The sequence below is a fragment of the Sander lucioperca genome, chromosome 18, assembly GCF_008315115.2.
Source record: "Sander lucioperca isolate FBNREF2018 chromosome 18, SLUC_FBN_1.2, whole genome shotgun sequence".
NCBI lineage: Eukaryota > Metazoa > Chordata > Actinopteri > Perciformes > Percidae > Sander > Sander lucioperca.
In genome coordinates, this window is record NC_050190.1 from 2,808,998 (window position 1) to 2,826,506 (window position 17,509).

Consider the following 17,509-nt stretch of genomic DNA (forward strand, 5'->3'; position numbering starts at 1 on the left):
ATAACCCAGATCTCAATAAATACCACGTTCAAAGGCTAAAAACTTTGTTGTCATGCTAAAAAGAAAATGCAAAAGCAGAAGTTGTGTAACAATTCACAACACTCAAGGTTTGATTTGAGGAAAATTAAACATTTAAAGCAATCTTTTTTCTTACCCCAAAAGCCATTTAAGTAGGCTGTCAGGGACCAAGCAAGACTGGCAAGACAACAGTGTAAAAAAGAATATTTTTTTAAAATAAAGTTTTAAATTTTGGTTACAAATAGCAAAATTAATAAATCTTAATATAACAAAAGAAACTCAACGAAATAACTGGAAAAGAAAGGGCCCAAACTGACAGGCATTTAATTGGAAATTCATTGTTTAAGATACCGTTAATATACATGAAATAAAATGTACTACTATGTACAGTACATATGCAGCTTTCAGATGAAGTGTTGTTTTTGTTGTTGGGTGTGTAGCGAGCTGCAGACGGAGGCACTGAGGCGGCAGAGCTTTGAGCAGAAGTGTGAGAGCTGGATGTCTTTCCTGCAGAAGATGGAGGACAGCCTGACTGTGGATGTGGCCGGCTCCTACATCGGCCTCAGACAGCAACTCTGCACACACAAGGTATCACACATGACTAACACACTCACTCACAAGACTTCACACAAACACTACAGACACACGGAGATGTAATCAGCTGATCTCTCCTGGTGTTTTCAGCGGTTTCAGGCAGAGCTGTCCACCAGTCACCAGATCCTTCATTCAGTGGTCACTGAAGCTCTTCATCTGCTGCAGAAAGGAGAGGTGGAGGACAGGTGAGAAGATCCAACTGGAAAGTGACTTTCTGGGATAGGAGAAAAACGTGCTCTGGTTTATTGCCATTTCTTTAAAGGGGTGATAGAATGATTATATAGGGTATTTCACACTGTTCCTTAAGGTCTCCTAATAGGGTATGTAACACTGGTTGGGCTGAAAATGGCCAGAGTGCTATTCTATGGGCCCTAATGCTACCCTGTGGAATGGCCGATTTTGGAACGAGAGCTTTTCTTCCAAATATGGTATGCTCATGAATATTTAGATGAGCTGATTGGTTGAGCGAAGCACATACACACACAGTGGAGACGAGACAGCAGGACACAGTCTGACGAGACAGGGCAGCCCGCTGCGCTCCATACCCAGGGCAAAGTCACCATTTATGGGTTACTGGACTACCAAATGCCGGCAGCCCGTGGCCGTCAGGCCGCAGAGCCCCGCAGGCTGAGCGAGCTAAGCGGGCCGAGCGAGCTCTGTGGCCACCGGCATTTGGTAGTCCAGTAAAGTACAGTAAAGTCACCATTTCTGGGTTACTGGACAACCAAATGCCGTGGCCCGCGGAGCTCCGAGGCCGGCAGCCCCGGCATTTGGTAGTCCAGTAACCCAGAAACGGTGACTTTGCCCTGGGTATGGAGTGCCGCTGTCTCGTCAGACTGTGTGGAGCTCCTGAAGTCCGACACCGTCTTACCAAATTTGCAATTAGCCATCAATTTTCGTAAAACGGCCCATATTTGAGCTTTACATAGTTGATTTCTCGCATAAAAAAAGTCTCAGAAGTGAGTTTAGTAATGAAATAGCAGACAAACAATCTATAACATTTCTGAGATCTGCGCGACCTATTCAGAAGCTGATCTCAGGTCAGTGGTGTATGTAAATTTTGGGGTGTGACAAAGGTAGAGACTAGAGCCAAATAAGGTACAGCCACAGAGTTGACTATGAGCTTTGTTGTTTGTTGATTCGCCCGTTTTCAGCAGCAGTTTCAAATTGTGAGATTTGCATAGGAAAGGGATGTCAATGGGACTTTGAGGTACTATGTATGCCTATTTTACCCACCGAACTGTTGTAATTCAACTATGACGAGGTAAACTCGGTTTTGCATTCTATCACCCCTTTAAGATGAACTGAACTGAAAGAATAAACGTTGATAACGTGTTGGTTATGACAAATAAAAATAAATTACACTAAAAATTTTAATAAAAAAAAAATCAATATAGCTTTTTTTAAGCAACACAAAAATTACGTTTGTTAGTATTAGAACGCTGACAATTTCGATGACGTCACTGGCATGGTAGGACCTGCGAAGGTATATAGGCTACAGTGCAGCATATTAAATACACATGAAAATGAGTAATTTTAATGGCATGGGTTACACATTTGAGCCTGTGAGGGACAGGCCTGTAGTGTCTGACTACCACCACATGGAGGACAATCTGTTTCAGGCTCCACCTTGGAGGAGCATCTCGCTGCAGTCTGCGGGAAGGCACATCCAAGTCAGTCTTTTTTTTTTTTTTTTTAACCTACGTCGTCTCCCCATACGCTCGAACGGACCAAGACGGTAGCAAAGCTGATATCCTCTTGTTTCACATTAGATGACAGAAACTGATGTAAGCTAAACACAAACTGTAATTGGGCCCGTGTACTTTTTCGTTCATTTGATTTCCGACTTTGAAACGAAAAGAGTGGTTCGGAAATAACGTAAGACTGCTCCGGTGAAAGCCTCGTTTTCATGAGCTTTTGGGGCTAGCTGCTAGCTAGCTCGGAAGCTACAGCCAAAGCCCGTCTACGGAAAGCCGTTCCACTCCCTATTAAGCCCCATTGTACCTACTTTGGTTGCAGTTCCACCAGAGTTCCACTGGGGGTGATCACGGTCCAGTGCAAAATGAATTGGACCCTATGGAGCTAGACGGCTAAATTTGTCTCTTTTGCCTGATTATCGATGAGAAATCTCAGATTGGATTGTAGTTTTTGCAAGTTCAACATGGATTATAGGTCGAAAGTTGAATGAACAAGTACTTATGCCCTTTCGATTTGTTACAGGTTGAGTCATTGTTGCCCATAACACGCTAGCATTCTGCTAATGAATGCTGATTGGTCAGTGAAGGACAGATTACGATTGGAGATCCCGCTTGACGGCATCCGAAGCAGAACCAGAATGCCAGAGTGAATATTTCGGCGTGGTCTTTAAAACATTAGCAAACCTCTTTCTAGCACGTGTATTGACAGGGAGAGCCTAATCTGTCAGCTGTGTTGTCGATGCCTCAAGAGAAAAAAGGAAGCGACTCAAAGCTTGCCGTAAAGCAGAATCTCTGGCCGTATATGTGTATGACGTCATTGACATTTTAAAAGGCTTTTTAGAACAAAAAAGCCACTTTAAAAAAATCTAACACCCAGCAGTGTGTATTTTCTTAGCCTCCCCTTTCAAATGCAACATTCAAATTACTAGACAAAAAATTATATCCTGAGAAAAGTGGATTTTGAGGGGTATAGCTCCATAGAGTCCCATTCATTCTGCACTGGCCTGTGAGCGCCCCCTATTTGGAACTCTGGTGGAACTGCAACCAGTTCAGAAGCTGGAAGTAACGAGAGAGTGGAACTTCTTCCCTTATTAGAAATTCTTTGCTACAGCTGATGGCAGGCAGGTTGCTAATTAGCCAATGCTAAAAGGTATGGAAGTACTAGTTTCCCCTGCTTTCTATCAATATTCCTCAGTATTTGTCTTTTGGTGTAGTTTGCTAACATGCTCGGAGACATGTAAATGAACTGTTTGCGTGCTAGCTAAGTCAACGGTCAACACCTTTTATATTGTAACGTGAAAGTTCAGGCTGCGTTAGCTTCAGCTAAACCACAGCCGCAACTTGCACTGCCCCGTTAAAATGCAACTTCAACCCTCGGATATAACGGTAATCACGTAGCGATTTTACTGTATCTAAACATCTGTATGTGTGTTCGACCTTTTGAAATACTTAGATTAGGTGTGTTACTGTGCAGGTAATATCCGAGGAGCATCTCACATGATTGTGAATTCTACTGAACCAGACTGAGAGACCATTTAAAGACTCAGGAACCCTTGCAGGTGTTTTGGATTAATTAGCTGATTAGAGTGGGACACTTTGAGCCTAAAATATTGAACCTTTTCACAATATTCAAATTTTCTGTTTTCATAAACTGTAAGCCATAGTCATCAAAATTATAACAAATACAGGCTTGAAATATCTCGCTTTGCATGTAATAAGTCTATATAATTAGTTTTACCTTTGAAGTTGAATTACTGAAATAAATGAACTTTTGCACAATATTCTAATTTTTCGAGTTTCCCCTGTATGCTTCTGGTTCACCCGTTAATTGTTAAAGCAAAATCGCCCCTTTGTACATTTGGTTGTGACTGAATTCTTGCTGTTAATATTAAAGTCCATAACTAAACAACACACCATTCTACTTTTGAGGGCTAAATTAAATGAAATATGGCTCGTTTTCCGTTTAAACGCATTATCATCAATATTAACAAGGTTTAAAATGACCCATTTTTCAAATTTGGATATCATTTCAAAATCAGAAATCAGTAGTAACTACATGAAAACTTCACTGTTGCATGAAATGTCGTTTGTGTTTAGCCTACATCATCAGTTTCTATCTAATGTGAATCAAGAGGCTATATCAGCTTCGCTACCAGGCTCTTTTTTTTTTTTTTTTTTGTCTTCAAAAAACTTTATTATTCAAGTACAGATCCATAAACACATTGAAAACATTAAATGCATACATACATGCACGAAAAAGGGGCGCATTAAATTTACATTAAAGAGGTTGTAAGGCATTGTAAATGTTCAGAGTCCAGATGCCTTTCTTATTTGTCAGTCTTTTTTTAAAGTTTTAAAATATAATTTCATGTCATTTTTAAATTGGTGACTAGCCTATTTGGTTTTCTTTCAGATCATTTACATTTATAGATATAAAATTTTCAAATAAAATTAAAAGATTCAAAATAAAAAACATGGCATTTATCCAAATAATTTTCTTCATAGTAAAAAAATTCTACCAGGCTGTCATGGTCATGGATGTATTAAGAGAACGGTCTTGGTCCGTTAGAGCGTATGGGGAATGACGTAATCAAAAAAAAATGGCTGACTTGGATGTGGTCCCGCAGACTGCAGCGAGATATACTTGCCACCTTCGGATCGTTTGGGGGGAAGTGACTGGTGTGTGTGTGTGTGTGTGTGTGTGTGTGGGCGCTGCCGGAGCATGGAAACTGCAACTGAATCCATCTGTTGCAGAGAGGTCAACCTGGACCATTTACCTGTCATGCACTCTCATTTATTGTATCCAAGCACATTATGCGTTTTAGGGAATAGAGACTGCTTATATATCGTGTACATTTAGAGAAAATAGAAAAGGTCCTGTGCGTTTTAGAAAATCGAGGCAGATAAATGGAAAATGTGATTGGACGAATTCATCCAATGGGATCGCTTGTTAAGTTAGCTGCACGCAAAATGTTAAAACCAAAATAAACTAGAACTGCAAGCAGTTATGACTGGCGCCACCCACGCCAGTCGCCCCCGACGCCCGGGGGAGCGCGCAAAAGCGGAACCCGAAGCCGGGGGGCGGGGAGGCAAACGTCGCTAAATATCGAGAGGCGCGAGCCGCGACGTCTGCGGTACGTCGCCGTTGCAAACGTAGCGGTCAACAGTTCACCTCCACGCGTATACGGACCACCTTTAAGAATTTTCTACAATAAACAAACTTCTTAACCCCTCTGACCGCGGGAGACAGCAGAGAAAAATGAGAGAGTGACCGAGAGGGTGGAGGGGGGAGGCAGGCGTGGTGGTTGAAGGAGCAGGGGAGGTGGTCAAGTTGTTGCAAATGGCGTCATAGGCACCGATTTATGTTTTCCTCCGTGGGTGCTTCGTGGGAAATTAAGCATCAATGCCACCGACGTAACCAATCACGCTATGACAGGTGCTCCACTTAGCACCAACTGCAATGTTTAATTGCACGGTGTCGCCGCCTTTGAATGGTGTTGATTTTGGATTTAAAAAGTGAGAGAAAAGAGTTGCATTTGTCCACTGTGAAGGTTGTAGAAACTTTGTCAGGTGGGTTAAGAAGTTTGTTTATTGTAAAAAACCAAAGGAGCACGCAAAAATGAAAACCAAAACCTAACGGTAGGAGGCAAACATCAGTAAATATTGAGAAGTGTGAGCTGCAAGGTCTGTGGTATATTTCCATTGCAAATATCCCATTACAATTGAGTAAAAGGGCCAAAACTGGTCTACGTTGATTATAGCGCCCCCTAATGGCCGATCTTCGCCAAATTTGGTACAGCGCCTCAGAGCCACATGCCGAACGAGCACCACAAGTTTCGTGGTGATTGCTTTTACCGTGGCAGAGATATTGCATATGCAAATTTCCCATTTAAATGCATTGAGTCATTGGCCAAAACAAATAAACGTTGCTTATAGCGCCCCCTAAAGGCCGATCTTCGCCAAATTTGGTACAGAGCATCATAGTGGCATGTTGAACAAGGATCCCAAGTTCCTTGCTGATAACTTTTAATTTGGCTGAGATATGATATGATACGTGTGTGGTAGCTAGCTATTTAAATTTGTTTGGTCGTCAAATGCGCATACTTTAACGTAGCAAAATTCCTTGAGTAACTTTTGGTCAGGTCCATCTGGAGATGCTACCTACCAGGTTTCGAGCTGATCCGTCGCACGGCCTAGGACGAGTTCGAAAAAGTTGGTTTTTAAAAGATTTTAAGCAAAAATGGGCGTGGCCTATATCATGTGATTCAGCTTGATTCAAGGAACACGTGAATATATGGTTTTCTAATGTGTGATGTGTAATGTGGGAGTTAAAGGCAAAAAACCATTATAGCGCCACCTAGTGGTCCACATGTGTACTTTTTGGTAGGTGTGGTCCATTACCCATTCTTTATCTACCCTGTAAATTTAAAGTTGTTCACATTAGTGTAAGTGGTGAATCTAGACTTGGGTCCCATTGGCCACGCCCACTTTGACCCCTCAGTACCCCACTCTAGACATGGCCTCAGGAGTGTCTCTAGATGGTACCCATCAAATTTTGTAAAAATCTAATTAGCCGTTCATGAGATATAAACTTTTTGTACTTGGAGCGCCCCCTAGTGACCAATTTTCGTAAAACGCATGGGGGACCTCCAGAGGGTCATGGCAAACAAGAATCTAAAGTTTGGCGTTGATAGCCTTCATTTTGGCTGAGATATGGCAAAGTTGGTGTTTTCATAGTTAGCTACACAAATTTGTTTGTGCGTAATATGCGCAATTTTTATCCTATAAAAAATCTTTTTATTAACTTTTTGTCAGGTCGGTCTGAAGATGCTACGGTCCAAGTTTCGTGCAGATCGGTCGCACAGTCTAGGAGGAGTTCGAAAAAGTAGGTTTTTGATAAATCGCGATTTTTCACGCATAAAAGTCTAGGCGGAAATGGGCGTGGCCTATATCACGTGATTCAGTTGGATCCAGGGAACACGTGGATATATGGATTTTAAATGTGAGGTGTACGGTGCGGGAGTTATAGGGCCAAACGCGTTTTTTCTGCCATAGCGCCACCTAGTGGTGGTAGTGGGTCAATTTTTGCGCCTGAGGTCCTTGCGGAGATTGGGACCAGTCCTGAAAACGGCAACCCCCCACCATGTACGGTTTAGGCTGTAGTCGGAGTTTTAGGCGGAGAAGAATAATAATGATGATGAATAATCAGCAGAAAAACAATAGGGTTCTACAGCCCTGCTGTATGAACGGCATAGCTTTGCTATTGCCGGTTCTTACAGACTCGGGCTTGGACCCCTAATAAAGTAAAAAAAAAAAAAACAGTTTGCTGCACGTAGGAGAGTCACCCCAGGTTGACGGATGCACGGAGGATTCACGAGTTTTGCCGTTTACTTTAGGCTAGTGCAGAGTTGGCAGATTTTTTCCTTGTGGTCGTTGATGGATATTGCACAAATGGATACTGCACAGATACCTCTTATAATGGAACTAGCAGCTTTTTCTGTGAGTTGAACTCCCTCTGCATCAACAATGTGCCCTGAGACATCAGCTAGCTTCAGGGTGAGTAGAAAGGGACATTGGATTCTGTTTACAGACCCGCTGTGGTTTAGTTAGCAGCTAGTAACGCGTTATTATTGATCTGTGATATCATTGGAGTCATGGTTTATTTATACAGTCTATGGTCGGAGCGCTAGCTTGTGGAGTTTGACATAAGTGCTTGGATCGTTTGGTATCTATCTTGGTTTTGTGACTCAGTTTCAATGAATGCCCAGTGTGTCAGTCTCAGTTTTGTTGAACGTTATAAAGCCTACACGTCAGGCTTTATTTGTGCGTGTAAGTGAAAATGTACGTGTTTTGTGTATGTCACAACAACGTTACATCCAGCCCTTTGCCTTTGTACAGTCTGTTGGACTTAACCCTCACCAGTGACCCTGTTGAATCAAAATTACAGCTCTCTAAATAGTCTGTCGCTAAAAAATGCTCGTTACAGACTCGAAATCTAGGGGCTGTCGGAGGGCTAGCCAGTTTTAAGGCAGCTAGCCATGAGTTGAGGACTGGTTTCCTTGTCAAAGGTAGCCTGTGGAAATGTATCGTAACCCCAGCTGCCTTAGCCCTATACAATTCATTACTGCAGCCAGGGGCAATACAGTATGAACCCCCCCCTAGACCTGTTGGTTTCCGTTTCCTCAGCCATGTCCGTTAGCCTCAGACTGTTTACATTCCATGGCTGCTTACCATGCCAGTGACGTAGCCGATTGTGGAATTCCAACATGGCGGCGCCCGTGTAACAACAACAACACTTTCAATGTACCATTTTATCCCTTTTAACAAATTCAGCCATTTTAATCATTGTACCAATGAGAAGAAATAAAATACATCTGTTATATCACCTTTACTCAAATTCCAGTTTAGTTCATCTTTTAACGACTCAGCTGCTAGAAGCCACATGTCCACATTCTCGTCTTAAGCTCCATTATTGCGGCCTGTTGAAAGTTCCATATAAACAATGTCGAGAAAAAAAAAGCCAAGTGTGTGGGGGGGCTTCCAGCACACTCCAACCATTTTCTGTGCGGCTGTCCCCAATATGAATGACATCAGGTCGGAGGCAACACTCTGCCAGAACCGTGCAGAAGGGGGCGCACTCCCAGAACATATAAAGAAACGTTCCCAGGGAGGTGGCTCACCTGGTTGAGCATGCACCCTGCCCCATTTGCAGCGGCTTAGTCCTCGTTACAGCAGCCATTGGTTCAATTCTAACCCATGGCCCTTTGCTGCATGTCACTCCCCCTCTCTCTCCCCCTTTCATGTCTTCAGCTGTCCTCTCTAATAAAGGCCTAAAATACCCCCCAAAAATGATAAAAGGAAGGAAAAAGGAAGGTGTGTTTGCCTCACCCTCTTTATTTTACTAAAAGTCACTTTCCAGTTGTGTACAGAGGCTCAGTCCTTGCAGCGGCTGCGGGTTGAATGCCGACCTGCGGCCCTTTGCTGCATGTTATTCCCCCTCTCTCTCCCATTTCATGTCTAAGCTGTCCTATCAAATATATGCCTAAAATGCCAAAAAAGTCATCTTAAGCCCGAAGTTAAAAGCGTGCCCAAGATCTTCAGCAAACATAAAGTGCATGAGGCATCACCAATAACTTTCATTAAATACAGCTTGCGAGAGGTCAGACAAGTCCTATGAACAAAATGGTACTGGATTGGTGTCAATATAATATAAACCCACACAATGCTTCCTTACTGTGTTAATGTGCCCAGGAGTGACTTCCTCCTGAAGCTGGCCCAGCTCAGGGAGCACTGGCAGGGGGTGGTGCAGCGGGTGGACCAGCGGTGCTCCCTCGTGGAGGGGCTGGTGAAACACTGGCATCTGTACGGGCGCAGCCTGAGGAAGCTGCAGAGGTTCCTGTCCGAGAAAAATACCCTCCTCCCCCCAGCCGGACCGGCCCGCTGCAGCCTGCAGCAGCTGCCACGCTCCCTCCAGGACCTCCAGGTGAGACGGACAGCCGCAGGGCTGGAATATCAGGGAATCAGTTATTACAGACACGGAAACTATGGTAATTTTCTACATTTTGTGAGGAAGTTAGTGGCAGGGTTTCTGCGGGGTATTAAAAAGTCTAAAACTTCAAATCAAAATTGTAGGCCTTAAAAAGTCTTAAATTTGCTGTTCTTTCTATCGCTAGTCCAAATATAATTTTGCTGTATTACGACTACAAATGAGACCAACATGCAACTTATATTGCAGCCAATCAGCTTTCGTGAGATTGGTGCAAGTCTCTTTCAGATTGTACCACAGACATAAAACTGATTTTATTCTTCAGCTATGGTCAATCTATCAGTAGCAGCTAGGCTAACATTATGAAAGGGGCTAGCTTTATTAGCTAGAGTAGCCTACCAAAACTTATTACCTGTTCATCAGTAGCTGTTGGTGCATCTGGACAGACGGATGGAACCGCATTCGTTGTCAGTGACTTGTGGTCCTTTAGATTGCTGGGTTTTTCAAAGTCGTCTGGTCTAAAATGATCACTACACATTTGCCACTTGAGTAGAGTCTCCGCCTTGATGTCCAAGCCAGCAGCAAGAAGCCACAGTTGGTTCCTTTCTGGATCTCCCAATGGAAATTTGTGGAAACTTTGTGGTGCCCATCTGTTTGGTTTATTTTTACAATTTCTAAATGCACACTGAAACACCATGTTGCCTAGTCTTTAGTTTCCAATCCAATGCTTCAATACCACTGTACTAGGCTACTACTAGGTATCCCGACTGTAGTGCGCTTCTCTGTTTACTTTTCGGCACAGTACTACGAACTGGAGCAAAGTAAAATTCTGCCGCTGCAGAGAAACTAGTCCCTCAAAATGTCAAAAATCATTGAGATGCAAGGGTAGTTTTATTTCTAACATTATTCTATCAACACAGACATTTACATCGATAGTCTGGCGTTATAATTTATTTGCCTTGGGTAAGACTGTTTTTAGTGGCAGGCTAGCAGATACTGTTGACTTGCGCTAGCCTAGCACCAGTGAACTCTGCAACTGGAAGGACTGGATGAAAAGTGTTGAAAATGGTCTCCACTGATAAATAACACACTGGCTAACTTGGAAATTAGGTCCTATGTCCAAAATTCTGAACCACCCCTTTACAGTGGGGCTCGAAAATTTGGGCACCCCAGGTAAACATTTGTATTAATGTGCATAAAGAAGCCAAGAAAAGATGGAAAAATCTCCAAAAGGCATCAAATGATAGATTAGACATTCTTATAATATGTCAAAATAAGTCAGATTTTATTTCCATCATTTATACTTTCAAAATAACAGAAAACAAAAAAATGGCGTCTGCAAAAGTTTGGGCACCCTGCAGAGTTAATACCTTGTACTGCCCCCTTTGGCAAGTATCGCAGCTTGTAAACGCTTTTTGTAGCCAGCCAAGAGTCTTTAAATTTTTGTTTGAGGTATCTTCGCCCATTCTTCCTTACAAAAGTCTTCCAGTTCTTTGAGATTTCTGGGCTGTCTGTCACGCACTGCTCTTTTAAGGTCTATCCATAGATTTTCAATTATGTTGAGGTCAGGAGATTGTGAAGGCCATGGCAAAACCTTCAGTTTACGCCTCTTGATGTAATCCACTGTGGATTTTGAGGTGTGTTTAGGATCATTATCCATTTGTAGAAGCCATCCTCTCTTTAACTTCAGCTTTTTCACAGATGGCATCAAGTTAGCATCCAAAATTTGCTGAAATTTTATTGAATCCATTTTTCCTTCTACTCGTGAAATGTTCCCTGTGCCACTGGCTGCAATACAACCCCAAAGCATGATTGATCCACCCCCATGCTTAACAGTTGGACAGAGATTCTTTTCATTAAATTCTGTGTCCTTTCTTCTCCAAACGTACCTTTGCTCATTCCGGCCAAAAAGTTCTATTTTAACCTCATCGGTCCACAGAACTTGTTTCCACAATGCATCAGGCTTGTCTATATGTTCATTTGCAAACTTAAAACGCTGATTTGTGTGGTGAGGATGTAGAAGAGGTTTTCTTCTGATGACTCTTCCATGAAGACCATATTTGTACAAGTATCTCTTTATAGTGGAATGGTGTACCACAACTCCAGTGTCTGCCAGATCTTTCTGGATGGATCGTGCAGTCAAACGTGGGTTTTGACTTGCTTTTCTCACAATCCTGTGAGCTGTTCTGTCTGATATTTTTCTTGGTCTTCCAGATCTTGCTTTAACTTCCACTGTTCCTGATGACTGCCATTTCTTAATTACATTCCGAACAGAGGATATTGGCATCTGAAAACGCTTTGCTATCTTCTTATAGCCTTCTCCTGCTTTGTGAGCGTCAACTATTTTCAGTTTCAGTTTTCTAGACAACTGCTTAGAAGAACCCATGGTGCTGATTGTTGGGGCAAGGTCAGATGAGTCTGGGCATTTAAAACCTTTGAGATTGACATCACCTGGTCTTTCCAGACGATGATTGAGAACAATCCATGACACTGTCAGGTCTCAGCTTTCCAAAGGGGGCGGTGCATGCTATAAACTCTCGCCATTTTTTTGTTTTCTGTTATTTTGAAAGTGTAAATGATGGAAATAAAATCTATCTTTTTTGACATATTATAAGAATGTCTAATCTGTCATTTGATGCCTTTTGGAGATTTTTACATCTTTTCTTGGCTTCTTTATGCACATTAATACAAATTTTTACCTGGGGTGCCCAAACTTCCGAGCCCCACTGTAAGTGTTTACTAAAGTAAACTACAAGAACCTCAAAATTGTACTTACAGTAAGTACAGTGCTTGACTAAAGGCTACCTTTTACCTCTGGCCCTATTTTTTTAGAAAGCACTCTGTGCACTTGTCAGGCTTTCCAGAAACAACCAAACAGTTTTATGGTACATTTTCAGGACTGTCAAAGACTCCTGCAGAGAGTTGATGGTCTATAGAACAGTTGTTTATTCAGACAGAAAAAAACAGCTGTCTGAGGGCTGATTTTGAGATTTAGGAAGAGGAAACAACTGATGCTGATTACATTTACATTTAAAAACAGACGAGGAAGAGCGTTTCCATTCTGATGCTTTGATTACCATGAAAAGAAGAGATGGGATTTAAATTGATTTTGAGTGAAGATACAATAAACAGCTTCTCACTAAAAGGGACCAGTAAGCCCTTCACTGTAAAGACCACAGAACAGCTCATTGGCTAACCTTCTCTCTTGATTTCTCTCTGTCTCCTCCCTTTTCCTTTAAAACAAAAAAAAAGAATCATCTTTAACCTTCTCTATCCTCCATCTTGCTCCTCAGCACACAGAGCTTTTGTTCCAGAGGTATCAGTGCAGTTTCATCCACACTCTGGAAGTCGGCCGGCAGCTCTTCTCCATGGGGGACGAGGAGACCCAGGCTCGGCTGCAGACGGATCTGGGATCCCTGCAGGAGGAGTGGGACAACATCCACGGCTCGCTGGGCCGGAGGATGGAACTCACCGAGGCGATCGTCAAGGTAATCTGTCGCTCCGTGTCAAGTTGTTATTGTGGTTTAGCAGGAGATAAAGTGATGCTGTCAGGAACATCTTGTTGATGTATTTCACTGCACAGTTTTGATCTCAGTCGGCCAATTCTCTGAAATGTGTGACTTTGGTGACTCCGAACTAACCCTTTAAAACACCAAAGTCGGCTTAAAGATGTAATGTTTTTCTTGAAACTTGAGTAAATTAAGTACACAATGAGAGTAAACACTGACAAGTTTTTTCATATATGGCAGCTGTTTCTATCATATTTTGCAGACTTGTATGTATGCATATGATTCCAACTAAGTGGGGTGGGTGCGTTGTGTGCTTTTTTTGTTTATATTTTGTATTTTTATTTCTTTGCCTTTTGTGTATAATTTGTTGTGCTCTGTCACTTTGTTGTTTGTGTCTTTTTTCTGTTTAAAATCTAAACTGTACAAAATATCTATTTTATAAACTTGATTCTGTTTTTAATAAAATGTTTCAAAAAAACAAAACAAAAACCCACCAAAGTCACACAATACCACAAACAAAGTAACTGATAGAGGCAGCAGTAGAGCAGCAACTCCCGTGTTCTGTGAGGTAAAATGACTGTTTTTGTCAAAGGAGTCTGGTGGCTTTGAAGAGAGCAGAGATACCGGCTTCAGTTCCCCGTCGTTTTACAGTACTATAGTGCACCCACTAAATGTAGGCAAACCCATGTTAAAGCATGTTGCAGGAAAGGCTCATTACAGCTTAAAAAGAGGGAACAGGAACAAAGTACAGTACAGCCACCTTTTCAGTGTCCTGCTGCCATCAATCAGCTGCAGGTAGCTACAATACAGTAGAGTCTGATTGTAAGAGTTGAGTCTTTGTTTATTCAACCTGGACAGACACCTGTCTTGTCTCTGTGGAAACATCTCAATCCTGCAAATGTCCCCTGTAGCCTCTGACAGCCGTCTCTGTTTGCCTGAGAGCGGCCGAGTTAATCCAATCTGCTCTAATTAATGGTTATTAAAGACAGTGGACATGTTTAGGAAGTCCGAGATAAAGGAATGTAATAGCTCTCTGCTCATTCTCTCTCTTTTTTTAAACTTTCTTTTTATTGTTTTTTTCAGGTTTAAACAAGAACAGTAAAGAAAGAAAAGAGGGTAATAGGAAAAAAAGAGACATGGGCCATACTACAGTGCAGGCAAAACACACTGGGAAAAAAACAGGGATTTACAATTAGAGTGGGTTAAATTCCTTACAATTTTCTCGAGACCTTAATATAGTGGTCAAATTGTAACCTTAAGGAAAAGGTCATTCTCTCCATACAGTTTATTAGGCTGTCAATTACAATCCAATCATCCTTAGATGGCGGGTTTATCCACAGCCACTTCCGTGTGATGGCTTTCTTGCTTGCAACAAGAAGGACTTATAGGTATATAGGTACTTATCACGGGACATGAGATTATCTGTCCAGGTATATATGTAAAAAAGGAGCAATCCACTTTTAGTCCAAATAGCTCTCTGCTCATTCTCTAAGCCAATCAGCTGTTTAAGAACCCACTGCATTGATTTGGATGATCAATGTTTTTTTATATTGTGTCTCAGAACTGGAAGCGCTGCGAGGCCGGGCTAGCAGGCAGCATGCTGCAGCTGAAGGAACTGAAGAACAGACTGAACCAGTCGATGCCAGAGTTTGACGATGAGCTGCAGAGTGCCGAGAAATACAACAAGGTACATCTGCAAACAGCTGGTCACCCAAATTACAATGTCCCATAATGCTGAAGTATATTTTGAATGGTTCCGTCCACTGGCAGAGTTTTATTTCTACAGAACATACAGTGGAGAGACAGAGCCACTCTGCCGGCAGCAGTAATCTCATTGGCTGGGTAAACCTCAGTGGGTGGAGCCAAAGGCTGATTTTCCGGCTGAGTAACTTGGGACAGAATATGTCACTGATAATACATTTTTTATATATATTTTGACCAGGACTCCCTCTGTACCGTCTGTTTTGGGCTTTGCTCATTCAGAGAAACCTCAAGTTTTGAATTTAGGAGGAATTTCCAATGGCTGCACTGGTGGAGAGATGTATCCACTGTTTGAAGCAGTCTCAAACATGGTTAAGAACATTTTCAAAGAATGGAATCATTTGAAACCCATTTCAACCCTGACCCCCTGAATAAACACATTTCACAAAATATGGAAGTACTCCTTTAAGGATTCAGGTTTATACTTTGCTGTGCATTGTACTGTGGTTATTTTCATAACCGATCATTCTTTCTGAACTGACCACGTCAAGACAAAAAGACAAGAGTCTTATCTATGGAATCATATATGACAGGCTCACATTCATGTAACTTTTCATAGCAGTTAGCAGCCCTAAACGCCCCTTTTCAAAATATATAAACTACAGGTACAGAGATGTAGACAGTGTAAGGACATCAGCAGACAGTGGAATAACTACAAACAGACTTGGTGCCTTCAGGCAGTTTGAGTTTGAGTGGAAATAATCACTTAAAGTCCCAAGAGAGCAAAGAAAGCCAAGTTTAAAACAGGTTTGACTCAACTCATCCTCTGTGACCCATCCCAGCCTTTATCCTCCAACCCCTCCCTCAATCCCCTCCCCCTCCACACTCCCCCCTCCCCCCTGGCCCGGCCTGCAGCCTGTGGCCCTTAATCCTCTCTCTGGGCGGGGAAAAAGAGAGAGAGAGAGAGAAAGGGGCCTGGCAGAAAGAGACATTAGGGGTGTAGCTGTGAGACAGCGAGCTGTGAGTGGACGGGGGGGTCGTTGACGGTTTGTTGTGGCGGTTGGTGTGTTATGGTATGCAGGAGAACGAGGACTCCCTGGATGACTGGGCTGAGAGCCTGACGGAGCTGAGCACCATGAAGACGGATCTGTCCCAGTACATCATTGCTGACGACGTCCTGCTGCTGCAGGAGCAGGCGGAGCACCTGCACTGTCAGTGGGAGGAACTCTGCCTCAAGGTTAGTCTGCTGGCTGTCATACACTAAACCAGACGGGACTCAAGTCTGGATCAAACATTTACCTGTTAAAATAAGCTGCTTCTGCTCTTTATCTGCTTTTTATTTGACCCTATTCCCTGTGTGAAAGTACTTTACTTTGTAGTTCTGTGTAGGTAATGTTTTTAGTATGGCAAAAACATGACAGAGGAAATCTCCAAGATCATTAACATCTTTGCTGAAAATGTTTTTTAAAACTTGTATTCAAGTTTTCTTTTATCTGGCTTGAACTTAAATGACCCTGGGAAGTCATTTCAAGATATCGCTGGTGCAGAGATTCATATAAAGTGCACAGTAAGAGCGCATGACACTGTCAACCAACTTTTTCTTACTTTTAGACCCATTTTTAACGCCTTAACATGTGGTACCCTTTAATATCTTTTAAGGTTGTAAAAATCATCTTGTTACACAATATCTGCGATAATCATGTATATATTCCTTCTTCAGCTCATCATTAAAGCTGTATGATATTTACAATGACTGAACTGAATAGTTCAGTAACAGAATTACCCAAGACTTTTGTTTCAATGGCTGCTCCATTCAATCAAATTGAAAAAGTCTGGTTGTGCTGCTCGTGCATCATTTCATACACATTTTCCCAAATTCAGCCTGGCATATTTGGTATCTCTGGAAAACTTTGGGGTCGCCACTCAAGTTTCAAATCAAATCCTTGGAACAATGTTGGGCTGCACAGCATGAGTTGGTATTGACTTGGAAAAGCTTGTATTTTAAGTGATGTGTGTAATTTGGCTCACATCAAATGAAATGAAATCACCAAGAAAAGTATCACTGGTGCAAACTGTGGCTTCCTACAGAGAGAGTTCATATAAAGTGCATGACCATTAAACCTTTTAGCTCCTTCGGGACCCTTTTTAAAAAATGATCCTACCTGTTTTCTATGGGACTATATTTAAAATCCAAGCTAGCCCATCCAAGAAGAGCTAACATAACACAACTCAGCTCAAACAGTCACTTACTGTGTGTGTGTGTGTGTGTGTGTGTGTGTGTGTGTGTGTGTGTGTGTGTGTGTGTGTGTGTGTGTGTGTCAGGTGAGACCATTTAGCTCCTCAAACTGCTCCAGGACGAAGAGGCCGAGGGAGGGGAAAAGGCTTTATGCAGAAACTTAATTTTTTTAAAGTTTGATTTGAAAAGGAGTAATGTGACAGTTCTCAAATCTGCAGTGTTTATGCACAGACTGCTTTTTAACCACAGAGTTCACTATTTCTTTTGT

General features: G+C 42.2%; 1 protein-coding gene across 2 annotated transcripts in view; it reads left to right on the forward strand.

Moving 5' to 3' along the window:
* LOC116036813 (nesprin-2-like) overlaps nucleotides 1-17,509 on the forward strand; it is a 135,333-nt gene that overhangs the window by 65,722 nt on the left and 52,102 nt on the right. For both annotated transcript variants that reach the window (XM_031280481.2, XM_035994507.1), the window contains 6 exons: nucleotides 459-606; nucleotides 703-797; nucleotides 9,561-9,792; nucleotides 13,089-13,283; nucleotides 14,866-14,991; nucleotides 16,087-16,242. In XM_031280481.2, the coding sequence (XP_031136341.1) occupies nucleotides 459-606; nucleotides 703-797; nucleotides 9,561-9,792; nucleotides 13,089-13,283; nucleotides 14,866-14,991; nucleotides 16,087-16,242 (952 nt within the window). The remainder of the gene's footprint in view (nucleotides 1-458; nucleotides 607-702; nucleotides 798-9,560; nucleotides 9,793-13,088; nucleotides 13,284-14,865; nucleotides 14,992-16,086; nucleotides 16,243-17,509) is intronic.